At 39.0% G+C, this 19462-nt stretch overlaps 1 protein-coding gene across 1 annotated transcript in view; it reads left to right on the forward strand.

Moving 5' to 3' along the window:
* The window catches only part of Ssu72 (Ssu72 CTD phosphatase), a 100228-nt gene extending 85544 nt beyond the window's left edge, over positions 1 to 14684 (forward strand). The window contains exons 5-6 of the mRNA XM_076183753.1: positions 10520 to 10638; positions 12392 to 14684. Coding sequence (XP_076039868.1) covers positions 10520 to 10638; positions 12392 to 12493 — 221 coding nt within the window. The 3' untranslated portion in view covers positions 12494 to 14684. The remainder of the gene's footprint in view (positions 1 to 10519; positions 10639 to 12391) is intronic.
* The last annotated feature ends 4778 nt before the right edge of the window (positions 14685 to 19462 follow it).

Raw genomic sequence — 19462 nt, forward strand, 5'->3', positions numbered from 1 at the left:
AGGGATGCACCTAGGAATGCACCAAGGAATGAGTCCAGCTCTGATAAATATGTGGAGCAGGGAATCGGGGGTTTTAGATGGGTAAATAAAAGATGAGTGGGTAATTCTAATCTAGCCAACTAAACCAAACCTACCCTACCCAATCCCACACATGCATAACCTAGCATTATAGCCACCATGTTCAAACTAAAGGCGAGAGTTGCAGCCCCACAAAGTAAACATTGATTGGCAGAAAGAGTTCCATGATACTCATGGTTACATATGATTGGCCAGAAAGAAAATAGACAACTCAAAAATGTGCCATATACTATGGAAATGCCATAGAAGAAAAAGCGTGTTAGAATAGTCCAAAACAATATATAATCATGGTTTTAAAATTGAATTTGCTGCAGGTGTAATACTGGATTTTTTTAAGCATTTATCAGCTGAGTTACTTGAAAACTACAAGATTTACTGGATTTTAAGAAAAAAAAAAGATTCAAAGGTCAAACTAAAAAAAAAAATCAAAGATCTAGTAGAAAATTTCAAGAAGTGGCAACATTGGCCAAAAAGCAAATGGTAATGAGCTAGCCACAAGCCACAAGTCACAAGTCTCCATGTGACTCGTGGCTAGCTACATAGAAAAGAGCCTTCCATTGGACATACAAATCATGAAACATCACTTGTTAAGCAATTTTTTTTTCTCCTCGTTATGCAAATCATTCATTATGTGAGGTGCTCATTAAGCAAGGTTTGACTATATAGAGGGGTTTGACAAGACAGTGCCTACAGATAATAGTGGCAATAAATATAAGCATAGCCTTTGACATTGTCCCTAGACATAACTTTTCAGAAGAGATCATCGTAATAGATATCCATAATAAAGAATCATTGCAACAGTCATCCATGATAAAGAATCATTGCAACAGACATCCATAACAAAGACATGAAATGACAAACTTCCTAGCTGGCAGAGAATGGAATATGACTTGGAACAAACATTTATTGGGGACCAAAAGAATGTACAGTGGAGTCCCTCAAGAAGCTGTTATCACCAGCATTGTTCAATTTATTCACAAGTGACCCTCCTACCCCAAACCTGGAACACAGTATCAAAGCTGTTGTGTGTGTGTATATATATATATATATATATATATATATATATATGTACCAAAGGCTTTTTCCCCCTTAAAAGGGAAGTAGCCAAAAAACAAAGGCATAAAATCCACTCCCACCCATTTCATCCCCACATATTCCATTCCCATTCACCCCCCCTCCCTCCCTCTTACCTTGGCTCCTGGATGAACATAAGAATGAAGGAGACTGCAAGAGACCATAAGGCCTACACTAGGCAGCTCCGTATCCATCACCACCTGTCATCCCTATCCATAAAGTTGTCTAATTGTTTCTTAAAACAACTGATAGTTTCAGCGCTTACTACATGGTTACTAAATCTATTCCATTTGTCGACCACCCTATTAGTAAACCAATTCTTGCCTATTTCCTTCTTAAATCTAAATTTGTCCAGTTTAAATCCATTACTGCGAGTCCTATCCTGTTGTTTTAATATGATGACCTTGTTTGCATCACCCTTGTTAAAGCCTTTGATCCACTTGAACACCTCTATTAGATCACCCCACACTCTGCGTCTTTCTAGAGAGTGTAAGTTAAGGTGCCTAAGCCTCTCTTTGTAAGGCAAATTTCTGAGTCCATGTATGATTTTGGTCATTCTTCTCTGTACTGATTCTAGTGAATCGATGTCCATTCTGTGGAACAGAGACCAAAACTGTACTGCATAGTCTAGGATGGGTCTATCGCTAGAGTTTGATAATTACCTCTGCACTTCTATTCGTTACCGTCCTAGCAATGAAACTTAATGCTCTATTAGCTTTATTCCTGGTGCTAATGCACTGTTCCCTGGTTTTAAGGTCTGGACACACTAGAACTCCCAAGTCTCTCTCACACTCGGTTTTCTCTAAAAGCATGTTATCTAAGCTGCACCTATTTTCGGGGTTGTGTAGCTCTATGTTTAACATGCTACTTTTAGAGATATTGAAGTTCATTTGCCATTTCACCAACCATGTGAACAATTTGTTAAAATCATCCTGCAGAATCTCTGCGTCGTCTCCTGACCTAATTTGGCAACCTATTTTAGTGTCATCTGCAAACTTACTAACATCACTATTTATTCCATCATCTAAGTCGTTTATGTACAAAATGAACAACAAGGGACCCAAAACCAAGCCCTGGGGGACCCCACTAGTAACATTGCCCATCCTAGATTTTACTCTATTTATGGTGACCCACAGTTTTCTGTTTCTCATCCAAGCTCTAATCCATTCTAACACTTTTCGTCCAATGCCATGGGCTTTGATTTTGTTTAGTAGTCTGGTGTGGCACCTTGTCGAATGCTTTGCTGAAGTCAAGGTATATAACATTGTAATTATCATTGTTATCTGACGACTTATATACTTTAGTGTAAGAAGATAGAAGATTAGTCACACATGACTCACCCTTGGAGAAACCATGCTGTGTATGATGAATTAAATTATGTCTTTCAATGTGTTCTTTGAGTCTATTTACTGTTATTGATTCAAGCATTTTTCTTATAACCGATGTCAAACTGATTGGCCTGTAGTTGCATATAGATGATCTATCTCCCTTCTTGAAAACAGGAACAACGTTTTCCTGCATCCAAGCAGTAGGCACAAAACCAGCGTCTACCGATTTATTCAATATTTCAGTTAACTGGTCGCAGATTACTAATTTACACTCCTTAAGGGACTGTGGGAAGTGCTTATAGGTGAACGTGTCATAAAAGTTGTTCAATTTCTTTGGTGAACTTATGTATACTTACTCTATCGGAAAGAGTATTATTGCATACTAAATTGTTTTAGTAACATGTATATATTACGTGTAGTTAATTTTTTTCTTTCTTTTTTTTATGATAGTATCTGTAATCATTGAAGTATCCACAGGCATAGGTAATCAGCCTACTATGTAGGAAATGAAAGATTAGAGTCTTGGAAACAACTTCATTGAGTTAGATTTTTTCCTACTCTCTTTTATTCTTTTTTATGATTTTTTTATTTTGAATAGTAGAAACTTCAGTGAAAATCTGCTATGATAAATTAAACAAAAAAATTAAGTTAGTTTCCTTTGTTTTTTTCTAATCAAATTAAAGAATTACTCTTTCTCTTTACAAATTCGAAAGAATGAATGAAATCGGACAAAAAGAAACAGAGATATGGCTATTTAAATATAAAAAACATAAACTTTTCAGGAGAGGCATTTAAAGTTTAAAGGAGCGCACCGGCATTTAAAATCCTCCGGCCGCGTACTCACTCGTGACATTGTCTATTTTTTTACGTTTCCGTTTAAAACTTTAAACAAAACTGAACTGGCTATCGAAAATTTGACTTAATTTCAATATACAGAATGTTTTTTCATGCAATGGGGTTGCCAGATGTCGCCAATAATTTATCTATTTCATTTTATATATAAGAACAGAAACGGAATTGAGCTGTAATATTTGGTCGAAGTGTTACAGCCATCATAGAGAATCTTTTGAATACCTGTTGGTAGAATAAAAGATAATACGATCGCATGCATGACTGGTAGGCTAACAGATACGCGACAGGGCGACATCCTTTCTCCTTTAGCTTTGAAGAGATACTGAGATCCTTGTGGTGATTGACGATTAGTGTTGGGCAAGTTGCCAGATATCTCCATATATATTAATTATAGTAAACAAAACAGAACTGGGTATCAAAATTTTGACTTTATTTCAATATACAGAATGTTTTTTCATGCAATGGGGTTGCCAGAGGTTGCCAAAAATTTATCTATTTTATTTTATATATAAGAAAAGAAACGGAATTGAGCTGTAATATTTGGCTAAAGTGTTACCACCATCATAGAGAATCTTTTGAAATGTTTACCTAAAATTCGTTGATTTTCCAGAATTTTTCGTGTTTTCGCGCCCTACAGTCCCTTAAGCATTCTTGGAAAAATTTCATCTGGACCTGGGGATTTTGTAGCTTTAAGTCTTTCAATCTGCTTGACTACTTCTACTTTACTAATGCTGATATTAGATAGACTACTTTCTTCATCCCCACTGAAAATCGGATCACAGTCAGGTACTCCTCTCATTAGTAAACACCAAGAAAAAATATTTGTTAAACTCTTCACCCATTTTTTCCTCCGATTCTATCATGACATTTTCATTGTTTTTAAGTGGTCTTATTCTTTCTTTATTTTTTGTTCTATAGGGATGAAAGAAACCCTTTGGGTTGGATCTTGCTTAACTGGCAACCTTAATTTCATAATTATGTTTCGCTGAACATGTATTCTTTTTAATGGGTCATCCCTGCATTTCGCCCGCTGCCCTAGGTCAGAAGCAGTGTTGCAAGACACAGCACATCCACAGCAAGGCCACTTCATTAAATTGGCAAAAAAAAAAAAAAATTCCCCTCATGCTGAAAAAGAGAAGACGGGGAGCAATCCCTTCCCTTCAGGCTGCATCAATTAATTTCTCACTCATACTCCCCCACCTACTCCCTTTCATGCATCATAGCATCATCCACACACAACCATTTTCCATTTGCCCCTATCTCTCCCCCTCTCCCATCCTTCCTCAACAGACATTCCCCTCTCTCCCAATGCCCCTTTTACCCCATCCATCCATCTCATCCTTGGTCACCCCCTCATGTTCACTCTTACCTCTGCCTTCCACACCTCTTTTATTAATCTTTCTTCACTCATTCTTTCTGTGTCCAAAACATCCCAATACTCTTTCATCAACCCTATCTCCCAACTCCTTTTCCACCCCCGTCCTCCTCACCCCCTTGTTTCTCAATCTATCCATCCAAGTAACCCCTATCGTACTTCTCAGGCATCTCATCTCTAACTCATTGAAACTCCTCTCTTCCTCTCTTATGTTCCATGTTTCTGCCCCATACAGCCATACATTGCTGTTGCACAATCACTCCTTCATTGGTGATTTAATTCAAAAGAAATATGTTGGGAAGAAATGACAGTGAAGGGTGGAGAATATCAAGAAATTATAAAATTGGTTAAGGCAAAAAAGTGAACTGGGAAAGAGACCGAGGAGTATTAATCAGCAAAGATGTGATACTGGACAAACATATCAGTAAAATAGTCTGAGAAACCTTCAACCTATTAAGGTCAATGAAAGTGGCATTTGACTACTTGGATGAGGAAATGATTAAAAAAATATTAGTTACATTAATAAGACCAAAACGAGTATGCAGCAACACTATGGACACCCAGTTCTAAAAAGGATATAAAAAAATTAGAAAGAATACAAAAAACAACGACAGAGTTGGCACCAACTCTCTCCAGATTAACATACAAAGATTGTCCAAATTGGAACTACCAACTCTGGAACAAAGAAGAGAAAGAGGAGATCTGCTGACCATTTATAGAATCATGAAAGGAATGGAAATCCTAGATAGGGATGATTTATTAAAATGGAACAATTGAAAAACAAGAGGATATGAAAAGAAACTCAAAAAGGATAACTATAAAAGAGATCTGAAAAAATATATATATATAGCTTCCCACATAGAGTACTGGATACCTGGAATAAATTAGATAAAGAAACAGGGTGTGCAAACACATTTCAAGATTTTTTAAGAAAAATCTTGATGTTGAAAGATACAGAGACGGATCACCACAAGCATAGCTCCCTTCCCATATAATACAACTAGGTAAATACAATCTCCTGTTAGCATCCATTCCCAAGTGTCTATTTCTCATCACACTTTTTAATCCCCCAAGGCATTTACTTGCTTCTCTCAATCTACATTCTACTTCCACTCCTCATTTTCCTGCCACATTTGCACCAAAGTATCTAAAAATATCCACTTCCTCCAGTCTCTCTCCCTTAATACTCACTTCCAGTCTGCTGCCACTTTCTGCCCTTGTACATCTCATCACCTTATCTTGCCCACATTTATCTTCAACTTACTTCTTTCGCACACCTTCCCAGACTGTCACTAACTTCCTCAAACTCTACTCTGATCTTGCCACAAGCACAATGTCGTCAGCAAATAACTGGCTTATCTCCCACTTTTCTCCATTTTCCTTAACCATCTCCAATCCCCGACCCATAACCTTGGATTCACCTTTTGCACCACCCCATCCATGTATAAATTGAACCAAGGCAACATAACACATCCCTGATGAACTCCCACCTTTACCTCAAACTACTCGCTCTCTCCATTTCTGATTCTAACACAGGTTCTACTACTCTTGTAGAAACTCTTGACTACTCTTAATAGCTTCTATATATACACATATATATGGATGACCTAACCATCATAGCCTAGTACACCAGTTACAGTACTCAAGCCAGGCACACACAAAAATACCTACATGAAGTAGAGTTGTGGCTGACTCGAAACAGAATGTCAGCATCACTCAAAATTCATCAGTGACATTGCTTACTTGAGACAATCATGAATCAAAGATCACTCAGTCCTCATAACAACTATCCTGTAGTTTCAATTTTGATCACATCTAAAATTTTCAAGTCTGTTCAGAATAGATTATGGATTTTCTTTTAACTCATGAACTGATTGTTGGTATATTTTCTGTAAAGGATGCTCTACTGGAAATTTCTAATACAGTATTTCTGTTTGGCTCTTGGTTATCTTCTTTGAGGGGTTTTGGTGAGACCTATATACACATATACCAAGGCTTTTTCCCCCTTACAAGGGAGGTAGCCAAAAAGGGAAAGGCATAAAATCATTTCAACCCATTCCATTCCTGAATACACTCCACACCCCTCCACCCTCCCTCTTATCTGAGCACCTCCTGGATGACCTATACCGTTGCATTATATATCTCATAATCATTTGGTAAAGTCCAACACACTTTTTTTTTTTTTTTTTTTTTTTCCTCCAAAGGTTCCCTTATCTGTTATCTAGCCATCTCTCCATCTTCATTTCCTCGTTTCTTTTTTAATGTTTACAGTTACTTTTGTAGAAATTTGCTGCTCTTCCCTCATGGCTATAACCTTTGGTGTCCAACAGTTCTATCTCCTACTCAGGTGGCATAATCAGAAATGTGCTGGTCTTGCATTCACTTAGTTGTGGGTTCAAATCCCACACTTCTCTCTGATTCCAAGCAGTATCTGTTACCTGCCCCAACACTCCATGCACTTAGGGCAAAGGTAATTACTTTGGCCACAGTTATGTGCCTCCTGACATAAGCTCTATGTTCATGAATGACTTACTTGACTGCATATTTTCCTCATGCATTTTTATGCCAACACTAAATTTTCCTTTGTCATTCTCCATGTCCTTCTTTATTTGAACTATGTTACTCCAACAGGATCCCTACAGAAATCCCTACTTTAGACCTTTCCATCATATCTGAATGGGAAAAAGAAAAAGTCAGTATATGTCAAAGCCACCAAGACTCAATTTTTCACTTCTCCATTTAATATTTTTCCTCTTGGCTATCCCTGTTTCTTCATTGGCACACATCTTTTTCCTTCTGATATGTTAAACATTCTTGGTCTATCCTTCACTAGTAAACTCTACTGGAAAACTCATACCTCAGCTACTGTTAGAACAGTTTCATGGAAATTAAATGTTATCTACCATCTAATTACTTGACTCAAACTCTGGTGCTGAGCAAGGTAGAGTACAAAGCCGTTTTCATTACTAATGTTTCTTTTCTCATAAACTTCAACTTGTCCCTGTATGCCACTGTATTGCATCTCAATATCTTTTCTTTTATTATTTTCACAGTCATTGCTCCTCAGAACTTGGTAATTCCATGCTTCCCTTCTTGAGGAGACCATACAACACTATATTTTCTGAAATATATCACCCTTTTTCTTTGTACCAGTCAACTAGTATGCTCATTCTTTCCTTCCACAGGAAGGGTTTGGAACCTTCTTTCCCTTGATGTTTTACCACCCATATATGAGTCCATTTTTCACAAAGGATATTTCAAGACGAATTCCCTTACATTGGAACTTAATTTATAATTAATATTTTCTCTATGGATTGGCCCCGTTCAGACACGTTTATTTTTAAACCCTGGCCTTTTAGCTACTCTTTGAAATATATAGATATAAAAAGATTGGTACTTTCCTCAATTCAACACTATCTTGGTCAAAGTACAATGTATTTACCTAGTTGTATTATACAGGAAGAGAGCTATGCTCATAGTGACCCATCTTTGTCTATTCCCTCATTATAGATTTCTTTTAATATGTTCCATTTCCCTTCCATCTTTGTTTATTCATTTAAGAAGTTTTCCCAATTTACATTTTGAAAGAATTTTCTAAGTTTTTCAAAATCTGTTTTGTTGCACATTAGTCTTCTTTTTCTATGTTTCTCGTTTCATCTCAAATCAGTTTGTTCTTGTAGTTCGAACTCTATTAGTATGTGGTCACTCTTCCCAATTGGTGTCCTGTATTCCATTTTATCCACAATTTCAGGCTGTGATCTAAATATTAAATCTAGTCTCAACAGTTTTTCATTGTTTCTATATCTGGCATTTTCCTTTACCCATTGAGTTATTGTGTATTCAATGGTCATATCCAGTAGCATATTTCCCCAAAGGTCTTCTCCACCTTTCACAGTCATTTCTTCCCAACATATTTCTTTTGAGTTAAAATCATCCATAATTACTTTTTCTTCCTTCTTTCAGTAATTCAATTAATGCATTCTTTGTATCTACCAACATTTTAGAATTATCACTCAGTCCAAGACTGTGTTTTTGGGGGCACATGTATTACTACAAATTTTCTACTTTTCATGTCTGTTTTCAACTTTTATCATAATCAATTCCACATTATTTTTTCCTTATGTTATCTTTGTCACATTTAATCCTTTCTTAGTCAGGAACATAACTCCTCCACCCTCTTTCTCCTTTCTTTTTTTTCATCCAATGGTTGTATAGACCCTGTCCCCCAGTATTAGGTGGTAGTGGACCTTTTAATTTCGTCTCCACAATTTCCATTATGTAATGAAAGAACTGTGACCCAGGATGTACCGTAACTTTACATGATGACATTCATTCATCATATTTACCTCCACTATCAGGCAATCTAAAATGATCGAAATTGCACTGGCAACACCCATCAGGTGCTTCCTATTCGTTTAGCCAGTCCAGTGATAGGTGTAGCCTCCAGCCCCCAAATCCAAGTATGACACCTGGGAGAGTGCTGCTACCCCTGTACAGAAACATTTCAATTTGCCTGATGACACAGTTATCTTATCTCTGTAAGGGGAAGAGGTTTTTTCTAGGTGCTAACTCTAGAACCTGTAAGATGTTCTCCCCAACATTGAAGCTGGTTTGTGGCACATTATCACTGTCAGAACTACCACTTCCCAATTATACAACTCCAGGACCTTGTACTCTTAACTTTGGGATACTAACTCTAAAACCTGTCAGATGTTCTCTCCAACACTGAACCTGGTTTTTGGCACATTATCACTGTCAGAACTATCACTTCCCAATGATACAACTCCAGGACCTTGTACTCTTAACTTTGGGATGTTGAGACCCACCCAAGTAGAACTTTCCCTAACACCTGTTATAATTGGATTCCACCCTATGGAGGCATTCTTGCAGAGTGGTCTATTTCTCATTGCCAATATTTCTTCATCTATTACCATTAGTCATAGCAGTGTTTTACATTGTTGGGTTGCCAGTCTTTGGATTTGGTTATCAGTCTGAGGGCCCAAGGTGGAATTAACAGGGGGACACTGAGTTGGTTCTGTTGCAGTTAAGTCTTGGTAAATCTCAAGATTTTCACTATGCAGATATAATGCTTGTCAGGTATTAAAAATGTATTTCTGTTCAAGAAAACACTTCATCTGTAAAGTAGGTATTGCATAGAAAAATATTAAACTAACAAATATCCACACAGTGAAAACCATTGATTGGGTAAACTTTTTACTATAGTTGGATACCCCCCCCACCCACACACACATGTGCACTATATATAGATTAACTACAACTAGATAAATATACTCATGTACATATACTGGAAGGGGAACATGTTTATGGATTAGCAGTTGTGCAGTAGATGATAATAATTGTTGTCTAGTGTTTCACTGACTGGAAACACTCAGTCCCACAATGGCTGGCAACACTCTTTGGGCTATGTTGAACCCTCCGGCAAAAAACATTGAACTGATGTGTGCACTGCATTAATGTCAGACTATTTCCACCTTACTATTTACATTAGTAAGAGGAGTGAAGCAGTCACCATTTGTCAGTTCTTGTTATGTGAAAAGGTGATGAGATAAAGTTGAAGTTAATAAGAAATCCTGGGGCTGATCCAGTGATCAAATGTCAGCCTCTCAGGGCTGCACATCTATATGAAGGTGAGGATCTTCAAGTGTTTTGAGCATGGGCAGCAAGTATCTGTCTTGCAAGCCCACTACTTGTAGGTACCCATCATTGGTTCCAGTAAATCTAGAACACATGCTTAATAATGGTTCCAGTAGATCTAGAACACATGCATAATTAAAGTTCTTATTTTCTCTAGGTTTGGAAGCAAGAATCCCATCAGAGAATACACCAGTGCATGTCATCAACATAGACATCCAAGACAACCATGAGGAGGCCACTATAGGTGCCTTCATGATCTGTGAACTTGCTGCCCTTGTATGTATAGAGTTTATGTTTATGGCTTGCTGACTTTAGAGATCATATAGATTAATTTATTTTTGTTTTTCTGGATATGGTGCATTCTGTAGATACCAATTACCTTCAGTTTACTCAATTATTTTTTTTTTTTTTTTTTTTTTTTTTTTTTTTTTTTCCCATGTGTAAAATACCCATATCACATACTCAGTATTTCTTACTTCAGCAACACCAATTTGTATCACATGATAATCACAAAGAACCCATGGTCAGAATAAAAGGAAACTTAGAAGAAAGTATAACTTTCATATATCAGCTAATAGCCATAGCCCTCTTCAGGGCTATAGCTATTAGCTGAAATATAGAAGTTATACTCTGTTCTAAGTTTCCTTTTATTCCGACTGTGGGTTCTTTGTGATTATAATTTACAAATGTGCCACTACATTTTGTCCAAGTGATTGTATTACATGATTTAACTTTCCACTGTATCTCATCTGTACTGCTCCACCCACTCTAGTCATGAACCTCACACAAGTGCTAGAGGGCTTCACCGAGAAAGTACTTCCAGATAGAACAATCATGGTGACAGTAAACATTAAATCTTCAAAACTGTTCCTAGAGGGGAAGATAAAGATATGAATCAGTTTTTATTTGCACATCACATTGCACTTGTGAGTGATTTTTAAGAGACCAAAGCAGTTGGTGACAATTTAAGTTTAGCAGGGGGTATGAGAAAAGGAAATTGTGAGTGACTATGGATTAAAGTGATCTAGGGAGCTTTGGATGGAGTTTGTTTTTGTGACCAGGCCTACTCTCTTAGTACAGATTTAATGCTAACCTAATATAACCTAACCTAATCATGAATGTAGATGGTGACAATTTGAATGCAGCTGAACAGGTGAAGTATGAGAGGGTTGAGGAAATGGAGAGTTTTATGTATGAGGGATTGCATAAAGTTGGATGAGTGGATGCAAAAAGCAGTTACAGAGTAAAGGAGACAAGTAAATGCCCAAATAGTGTAGAAAGTATTATGATTTGGGGATGAATGCAGAGAAAGTTGAATGAGAGCATGATTGTATCTACATTGCTGCAGAGGCATGGATTGTAAGGGAGGGGGGAAAAGAATAGACTTTGTTTTTGCAACAAGGTGTTTGAGGAAAATTATGATTATTTTAAGAACAGACAAAGTGACTATGTGGAAATGAGACAAAGAACAGGTGTCTAGAAAATACTATTGGATAGTGTAGACCAGAGTGTTTAGGTGTTGTGGGCATGTAGAAAGAATGAATGAGGAAAGACAGACTAAGAGAGTGTTGAAAACAGAAGTGGATGGAGTGAGCTAGTTGGAAGCTTGGGAATGAAATGAATGGATGGGGTGAAGGAAACGTTGAACGTGCACAGTATATCTATTGATCAGACAAGAGAGAGTGGAAAAGATAGGTGTGAATGGAGAGGTTATAGATGGATGAAAGGATGGTGTAGTTTGAAGGGATTTTATCTGCTTCATAAATAAGTGGATAAGGAGGTGGGGGGTTACTGGCCTCTGCTATGGAAGAGCTGTGCCTCACTCCATTGCTTTTGACCCAGGCAGTGTAGAAGGGGATAGGGCAACCCTTTATCCCCAAGGTGCTTGGATAGAAGGGATATTTCATTGGGTTTTTATTTGTTTCTGACATGGGTGGATGTACTTGGCCAACCTCCATATAGTGGAGAAAAGGCCTCTAGTAAATATATAATGAGGTAATAACATAATTTTCTTTGTATATGATTTCAGCTGTCTGGCACAGATGACTTGGACAATGATATTGACGAGCTTCTTCATGAGTTTGAGACTAAATGTCAACGAAATGTACTGCATTGTGTTCAGTTCTACTAGAGAATGAAATTTGGTATTGTGGGACATTTTTGGGTTGTCTCCACCTGTTGGTCTTTGAGGGCACAACAGTGACAGGAGGGGGTTTGTTGTCTTTCGGACTAGCAAGGTGTTTGAATTCAAATGTATATCAGTCATGTGTGCATATTTAATATATAGGTGAATATGTATCTATCTCCTAAGGTGCAATGGGAAGAGCAGCCTAATATGAGTATTAACCATGTGGCAAGTCCACATGATTATCACTTATAGTGTTCCTATGAAACCATTCCTAATGTTTGTGTGTGAGAAGAAATGGCATTTTCAGCTGTGCTTCAAAATGCTCAAAGTTCCTTCTCCAAACTTTGTAGTGAATGACAGCTCTGAGGAGAGGCATTCATCAAGTGTAGCCATCTCTCATTTGTAGATCAGATCACAATATGCATACTGACTCCTTGGTAGGTTTTCACAAAGATGGGACAGTTGTTCCTTGAACTTGCCTCTCAACATGTGTTTATTAAGTTTTTCTTGCAATGACACCCCCCCCCTCAACAACCACATGCAACCCTAATTAATAACACAGCATTCATTTGTTTGAAAGACATCAGTGTCTCAGAAAGCTTTCTTGTTGATGTGTTTGCATTTAGCAAATAATCTGTGAAGTTAGATATGAAATAATGGCTTAAACTGCTAAAGGGTCCTTCATTCTAATATTGACTTGTGCCTGTTTTGCTTGCTTTCGTTGAGCATATACTGTTCAATGTTACCATGATTTAATCAGACCTGATTATTGTCACAACACTCCTGTATTGTAAATTTGACATTTTCATGGCCATTTAATACAGGAACTTCTTGACAATACCAATGGAGTAGGTTGCTGATAGGAACTTGTCCATCTATGCAAGGCGTCGAGGCATGTTTTGACTTGACTACCCCCATTATAGATGGGAAAAGGCCATTGGTACACACATACACACATATATATATATATATGTTCGTAAAGAGCTGGAGTCCAGGAGCCATGTTATCGGAAAATTTTAAACACTGGACTCAGAGTAACAGAATTCGAAACGTCGGTAATAAATTCTGTTACTCTGAGTCCAGTGTTTAAAATTTTCTGATAATATATATATATATATATATATATATGTGTGTGTGTGTGTGTATAGGAGTATGTGTGTGTGTATATATATATATATATATATATATGTATATGATATATACACACACACACACTTAGTGTAATACAATGCTGCACTAAAGATGCCATCATACAGTAGCAGTGTTCACCCCTAGAATACAGTCTCCAGCTAGACCATAAAAACTCATAAGAGCACTGAAGCATGTCAGGAGTTTAAATGGCAAGAAAACTATGTCAGACAATACTTTCCAATCAATTGAAATTTTAGGAGACCTCCACAGTATAACCCACAGTTTAGGGATAAGTGTCCCATTGAGGCAATGTTACCCAGGAATAAAGAGTGTAATACCTGAGGTGTCCACAGGTTAAGGAGTTCTGTCTCTTTGAGACAGTATGTTAACTAGGACTGAAAAGAGGTTTAGATCAAGTCATGCCATGATATGACTGAAAAATGTACGCTTAAGTGCACCACAGTATTCCAGCAAGCATTTCTATAGTACTCAAAGAAGTATCCACAGAAGCCCACAGTGTACTGAATTTCCAGTTATCCCTGTATTTCAAAAATTGTGTTATGTAAAACTTTTATATTGAACTTTTAATGATCAGTTGACGAAACTGCCAGTGAAGGCATCTCCCAATTTGTCATTATAAGAGAAATGTAATTTCTCTCTCATTCGGTATCATGATTGAGGAAATGTTAAAAGCTTTATTAATAATCAACAGATCTTCCAGTTATTTTTATAAATGTATGACATTAATTAGCCGTAATCAATGCCTTTCTGTCCATTAATTCAATTGAAACTTATTTTTATCAACAAATCAAGATTTTAGTTTATGTTCTTGTAGACAAAGTAATGTGGATATATATTATGCAGTTGTACTTTGGATATAATGAAATGTAGGGGTAAAGGTTATATATATATGTCTTTGTATATATGTTACTGATATCTTACAGTGTGATAATGCTCATAAATGGCATAATGAGATAGTTCTGGATGTTGAAAATTATGGGTGGGCTCATTATATCCAGTCTACTGTAATGGGATTACAAAACAAAATAAAGGATTAATGTAACATCTTCTTTTATATTTAAGATTTATTCCTTAAATAGATATTTTAATAAAAATTTGAAGATAGACTTGAATTACAAATGAATTACTTGGAGTATGTTACTGTAATTTATCTAAAACTTCTTGAATATCTAATTAGTTTAAGTGATCATTTGCCATTCCGCACAGTTTTGTATCATCAGCAAATTTGGAGACAATAGAATTAATCCATGGTCTATATCATTTGTATATACTATGGATAAGTGGCCCAAGAACGTAACCCTGAGGAACTCCACTTGTAACATTTTTCCATCTAGAAGTTTTGTCATTTATAACTCTCTGTTTTCGATCATTCAACCAGTTACTAGTCCAACTTAATAGGATACCACTTATTCCGTGTGAAGCTAATTTAGTAAGTAGTCTTTCATGGGGGAACGGTATCAAAAGCTTTTGCAAAGTGTAGATGTATTAAATCTATATTGTTTCTTTTGTCATAATTTGAGATAACTGTGTTGTAGAATTCGAGTAAGTTAGTCACGCAAGAACGTTTCCGTCTGAAACTATGCTGGCTATCATTTATCAAACAGTTACTTTCTAAATGATGTTCTATAACATCCCTGATGATAGTTTCCATCATTTTCCTACAATTGAAGTCAAACTTATAGGTCTGTAGTTATTTGGTTTCTTTTTGTCACCTTTTTTAAATGTGGGAGTAACGTTAGCTAGCTTCCATTCTCTTGGGACATCTCCGGATATGATGAATTTCTTGAAAAGAATTTTTAATGGAACATTCTCATTTTTCATTTCCTTTGAGATTTTTGGATGCCAACTGTCAGGCCCTATACACCTTTTAATTTTTTATTTTGTTATATTTACCATAGTAAGTTTACCCTAGACTTTTCACAATTTTCAGTTTGGAGTTCACTTTGAGGTGTTTCGTTTACAAACACTGAGCTAAAATAATTGTTTAAAGTATAACACATTCCTTCATTTGAATATTCAAGTTGACCATCAGCAGATAATAGTGGACCAATGTGATTCCTAACATATCCAGTCCTTTGCAAGCCCTTCGAGACCATTGCTATCGACTTTCTTAAATTGCCACGCACCCCTAGCAGAAACTAATACCTCTTTGTCTGTGTAGATAATTTCTCTCGTTATCTCCATTATCTCACCACTGCAAGACAAGACTGCACAAGTCGCACAGACACTGGTTGACAAGGTTATATGATACACCACATCAAAAACACTCATCTCAGATAACGGCACCGAATTCAACAATGACATACAAACATTTGCAACATTTTTAGCATAAAAAATACAACACCTTACCTTGCCACCCCAGCTACAACAGACTAGTGGAGTGTCAAAACAGGAAAATACTTAATGTTCTCAGACACCTTGCCTCAGACATACACTTATCTTGGGATGAACATGTGCCAATGATCCAAGCCTCCATGAACAGTGCAATTAATAGGTCAATATCAGAGTCTCCACATTTTGTCCTTTTTGGTTCGGATAAAAAGCTCCCATATGACCTTCTCACTTCAGATGTACCCCTCGTATATAACGTCAGTGATTATGTTAAAGTCAAAGTCCAGAATTTCAACACACTTTAAGAGAATTCATGACTCCCTTACTCTCTCAAAAATGGATATGGCACGGCTCCATAATGCAGGAGCAAGGCATTGCAACATTGTAATCGGAGATATTGTGTGCGAACAAAACCATACTCCAACATCAAAACTCTCTGAATGAAAAGTTCAGAGGACCATTTCACATTTTTGACATCCTACCAAATAATAAAATAAAAACCCTTTGCTTGCAACACTCAGCAGAAATGATCCTCCACATAGACAATTGTAAGATTGTTCCCCAAGGCCTCGACCTCACACATATCCCCTCACCTGCTCCAGCAACTGTTCCGGCTCAAGATTCTCCCACCCCACCCACCCCAATTCCTACTCTTCTTCGTAGATACAGTTTAAGACAAAGACCAACCTTGCAGATCAGATCCTTGGGTGAATTGAATTGTATCTATTTTCCATCATGTCATCATAGCTATCTTCGTGTTTTCCATCTCTCTCATATGTTACCTTTATATTCCACATATATTATGTCTATGCCACTATTTTTACATTTGAAGGCACTTATACCCTATACGAGCATTCCGGGTGAGGTCACCGGGTGGCAGCCGGACCGAGCATTCATGTTGCGCGCATTGCATATCAACGGTTTGCGTGCTTACCAGCCAGTACCAGCGCACACGGATGCACACACGCATGAAAAGTTTTGTGGTAGTGAGCCCGCTGAAAACCTCATCTCTCAGGTCAAGCAGGGTCAAAGACAATTATCTCCAGGTCACCAGCCAGTCCACGTTGCCCTTTTCGACTTCTACGGTCGAAGCATGATACCACAAGACATCAGTATTGCTCATTTATTTTCTCCTATGGTTCTATGTCCACTTCGGACATAGATTGTAAATATGTAAACTAAGGATTGAAATGGTGTACTTCAACCCATTAAATGTCAGTCCTCGCACGAACCGAGGACTGACGTCGTATTTTTCTGGTGTTTGATCAAACATTTTGGTGTTTTATGATTTTTTGTTTTATTTGACCAAATGACAAGAATCTTGTCATCGGAGTTTAATGGGTTAATAACAAATGTTTGAGCCTTAGCTCAACTATAGTCAGGCCAAATAGGCTCCTTGTAATTTAAACTATTGTACGTAATTCCTTGTTGGTAACTCATCCGAGTTCCCCCTTATAAGATCCGGTCATCTGGCCTGTAGACACACTTCAGGCATCATCAGAGACAGCACGGTATCAGCACACACGTGGACGTCACATCGTGGAAATCTTCCACGAGCCATCGTGAGTGTATCATGGCGGCCATGGAAAACCCCCCGAGTACAAAGAGCATTTTTTCCGCCAGCGAAGAAGATGAAGAACCTAGACTCCAGGGCACCCTCCACCGCAGTAAGCGCCTACGAGGAGCTGCCTCTGACGCAAGGTCACAAACATACTGGGATCTACCGCAAAGTATGGAAGAAGAATCCTCCCCACCTATGGATACCACCCACAGCCGGACGGCCCAATAGCCGACCAGCCCCCTACCCTCCCCTCAGCTACGGACGCTACCAGCAACATCGACGAAGAGGGGAGAGAACCGGCACGTCATTCGTACGCGACCATCACTGCTTCCTCTGGACAGGGAGAATGGCGTGTTGTCAACAACCGTCGTCAACGTCCCCAGAAGCCCCGCCTCGACTCGGGCCCCACAAAATATCCGGTCCTCATCAAGCCTACTGAGGACCCTTCCCAATTCCTCAAGCTGGAATCCTGGCGACAGGCACAGCTTGTAAAGGATGCAGTAGGACCTGTTGATGGCATCCGCCCAACACCATCCGGAGAATGGCTTATAAGCTGTACATCGGAGAAGCAGCAGGTCCAGCTCCTACGGACGGCGACCCTGAAATCAGCCCGGCAGCCACCCATGAAGATCACAACCAGAATACCCAGAACCATCGTCGTGGGAGTTGTGAAAGGTGTCCCCATAGACGACGATGCAGAGAAGCTTCTCAAGGCAGACTTGGAGGCCCAGGAACTACCCGTAGATACAGTCCAGCGTCTCACTACAAGAGATGGCGTTGCAACCGGGTCAGTGAGAGTAGCCTTCCAAATGAACATCCTCCCCTCCACAGTGAAACTTGGGTACACCCTTCACCAGGTGGTTCCCTATGTCGCCCCCGTACGTAGATGCACCAGGTGCCAGCTACTGGGGCATACCAGGAAGGATTGTCGATGCAAGGCTCCCCGGTGTGCTCGATGTGGTAAGGGTCACGCCACGCAAGACTGTAAGGAAAGTCAACTATTCTGCGTCAACTGATGTGGCAAACACTCCGCAGCGTACCCCAACTGTCCAGAGGTAGCCATCCGGAAAATAGCGCATGAAGTGAAAAACCAGCGCTATACCCCCTTCGCAGAGGCTCTGGTCATCGCCAGGGAACATTGGGAATCCTACTTAAAGGATGAATGGGCGAAAGAGAGACTTCGCTGCTCCCCCCAAGAACCCAAAACCCCCGAAAAAGGAGGCAAATCTAAGCCTTCCCAACCCAACCCCCGACTCCTTGGACGTTGCATCTCCCCCGGAAGTTGGCAAGAGCTATAGCGCCAACGTACGCTCTCCACCAAAAGAAGATTCCTCAGCCACACCCGGTGCTGTCGTAGCAGAGGGGAAGAAGAACCGCAAAAGAAAGGCCAAGCGCGTCAAACCCACCACCCCAGCGGCCACCACTGAATCCACCTCACCTGAGGACACTGTCCCCCCTGCTGAGATGGGAGCAGTTTCCACACAGACAGTTGGCGAGTCCTCAATACACTCAGCACCCCCCCCCCACACACACACACCCAAAGATACATCTCTCTCCAGCACCATCGGGAGCCTTCGGTCCACCGTCAAGTCCCTGCAAGATAATATGACCCATTCTAACCCACAAGCGGCCAAGTTATTAGACGGTATCTTCGTGATCCTGCGTACCATTTTGGAAATTGCAAATAATGGCTGCGCTTAGGATCATGCAGTGGAACTGCCGGGCGATCAACACCGCCTGGGACCTTTTAGTGCAACATCTCGAAAACAACTCATACGAAATAATTGCACTACAGTCCTTACTGAAACGTCCCCACCTTCTACCGGCTCTGCCAGGATACCACTACCCTCCGTTTGTAGGGACTGATGATTCAGGAATGGTGCGCGTCGCCACTTATGTTTCTCAAGGATTGGCTACTAAGTCCGGGT

This window comes from Oratosquilla oratoria, chromosome 1 (genome assembly GCF_046742065.1).
Source record: "Oratosquilla oratoria isolate Oo_2021 chromosome 1, ASM4674206v1, whole genome shotgun sequence".
NCBI lineage: Eukaryota > Metazoa > Arthropoda > Malacostraca > Stomatopoda > Squillidae > Oratosquilla > Oratosquilla oratoria.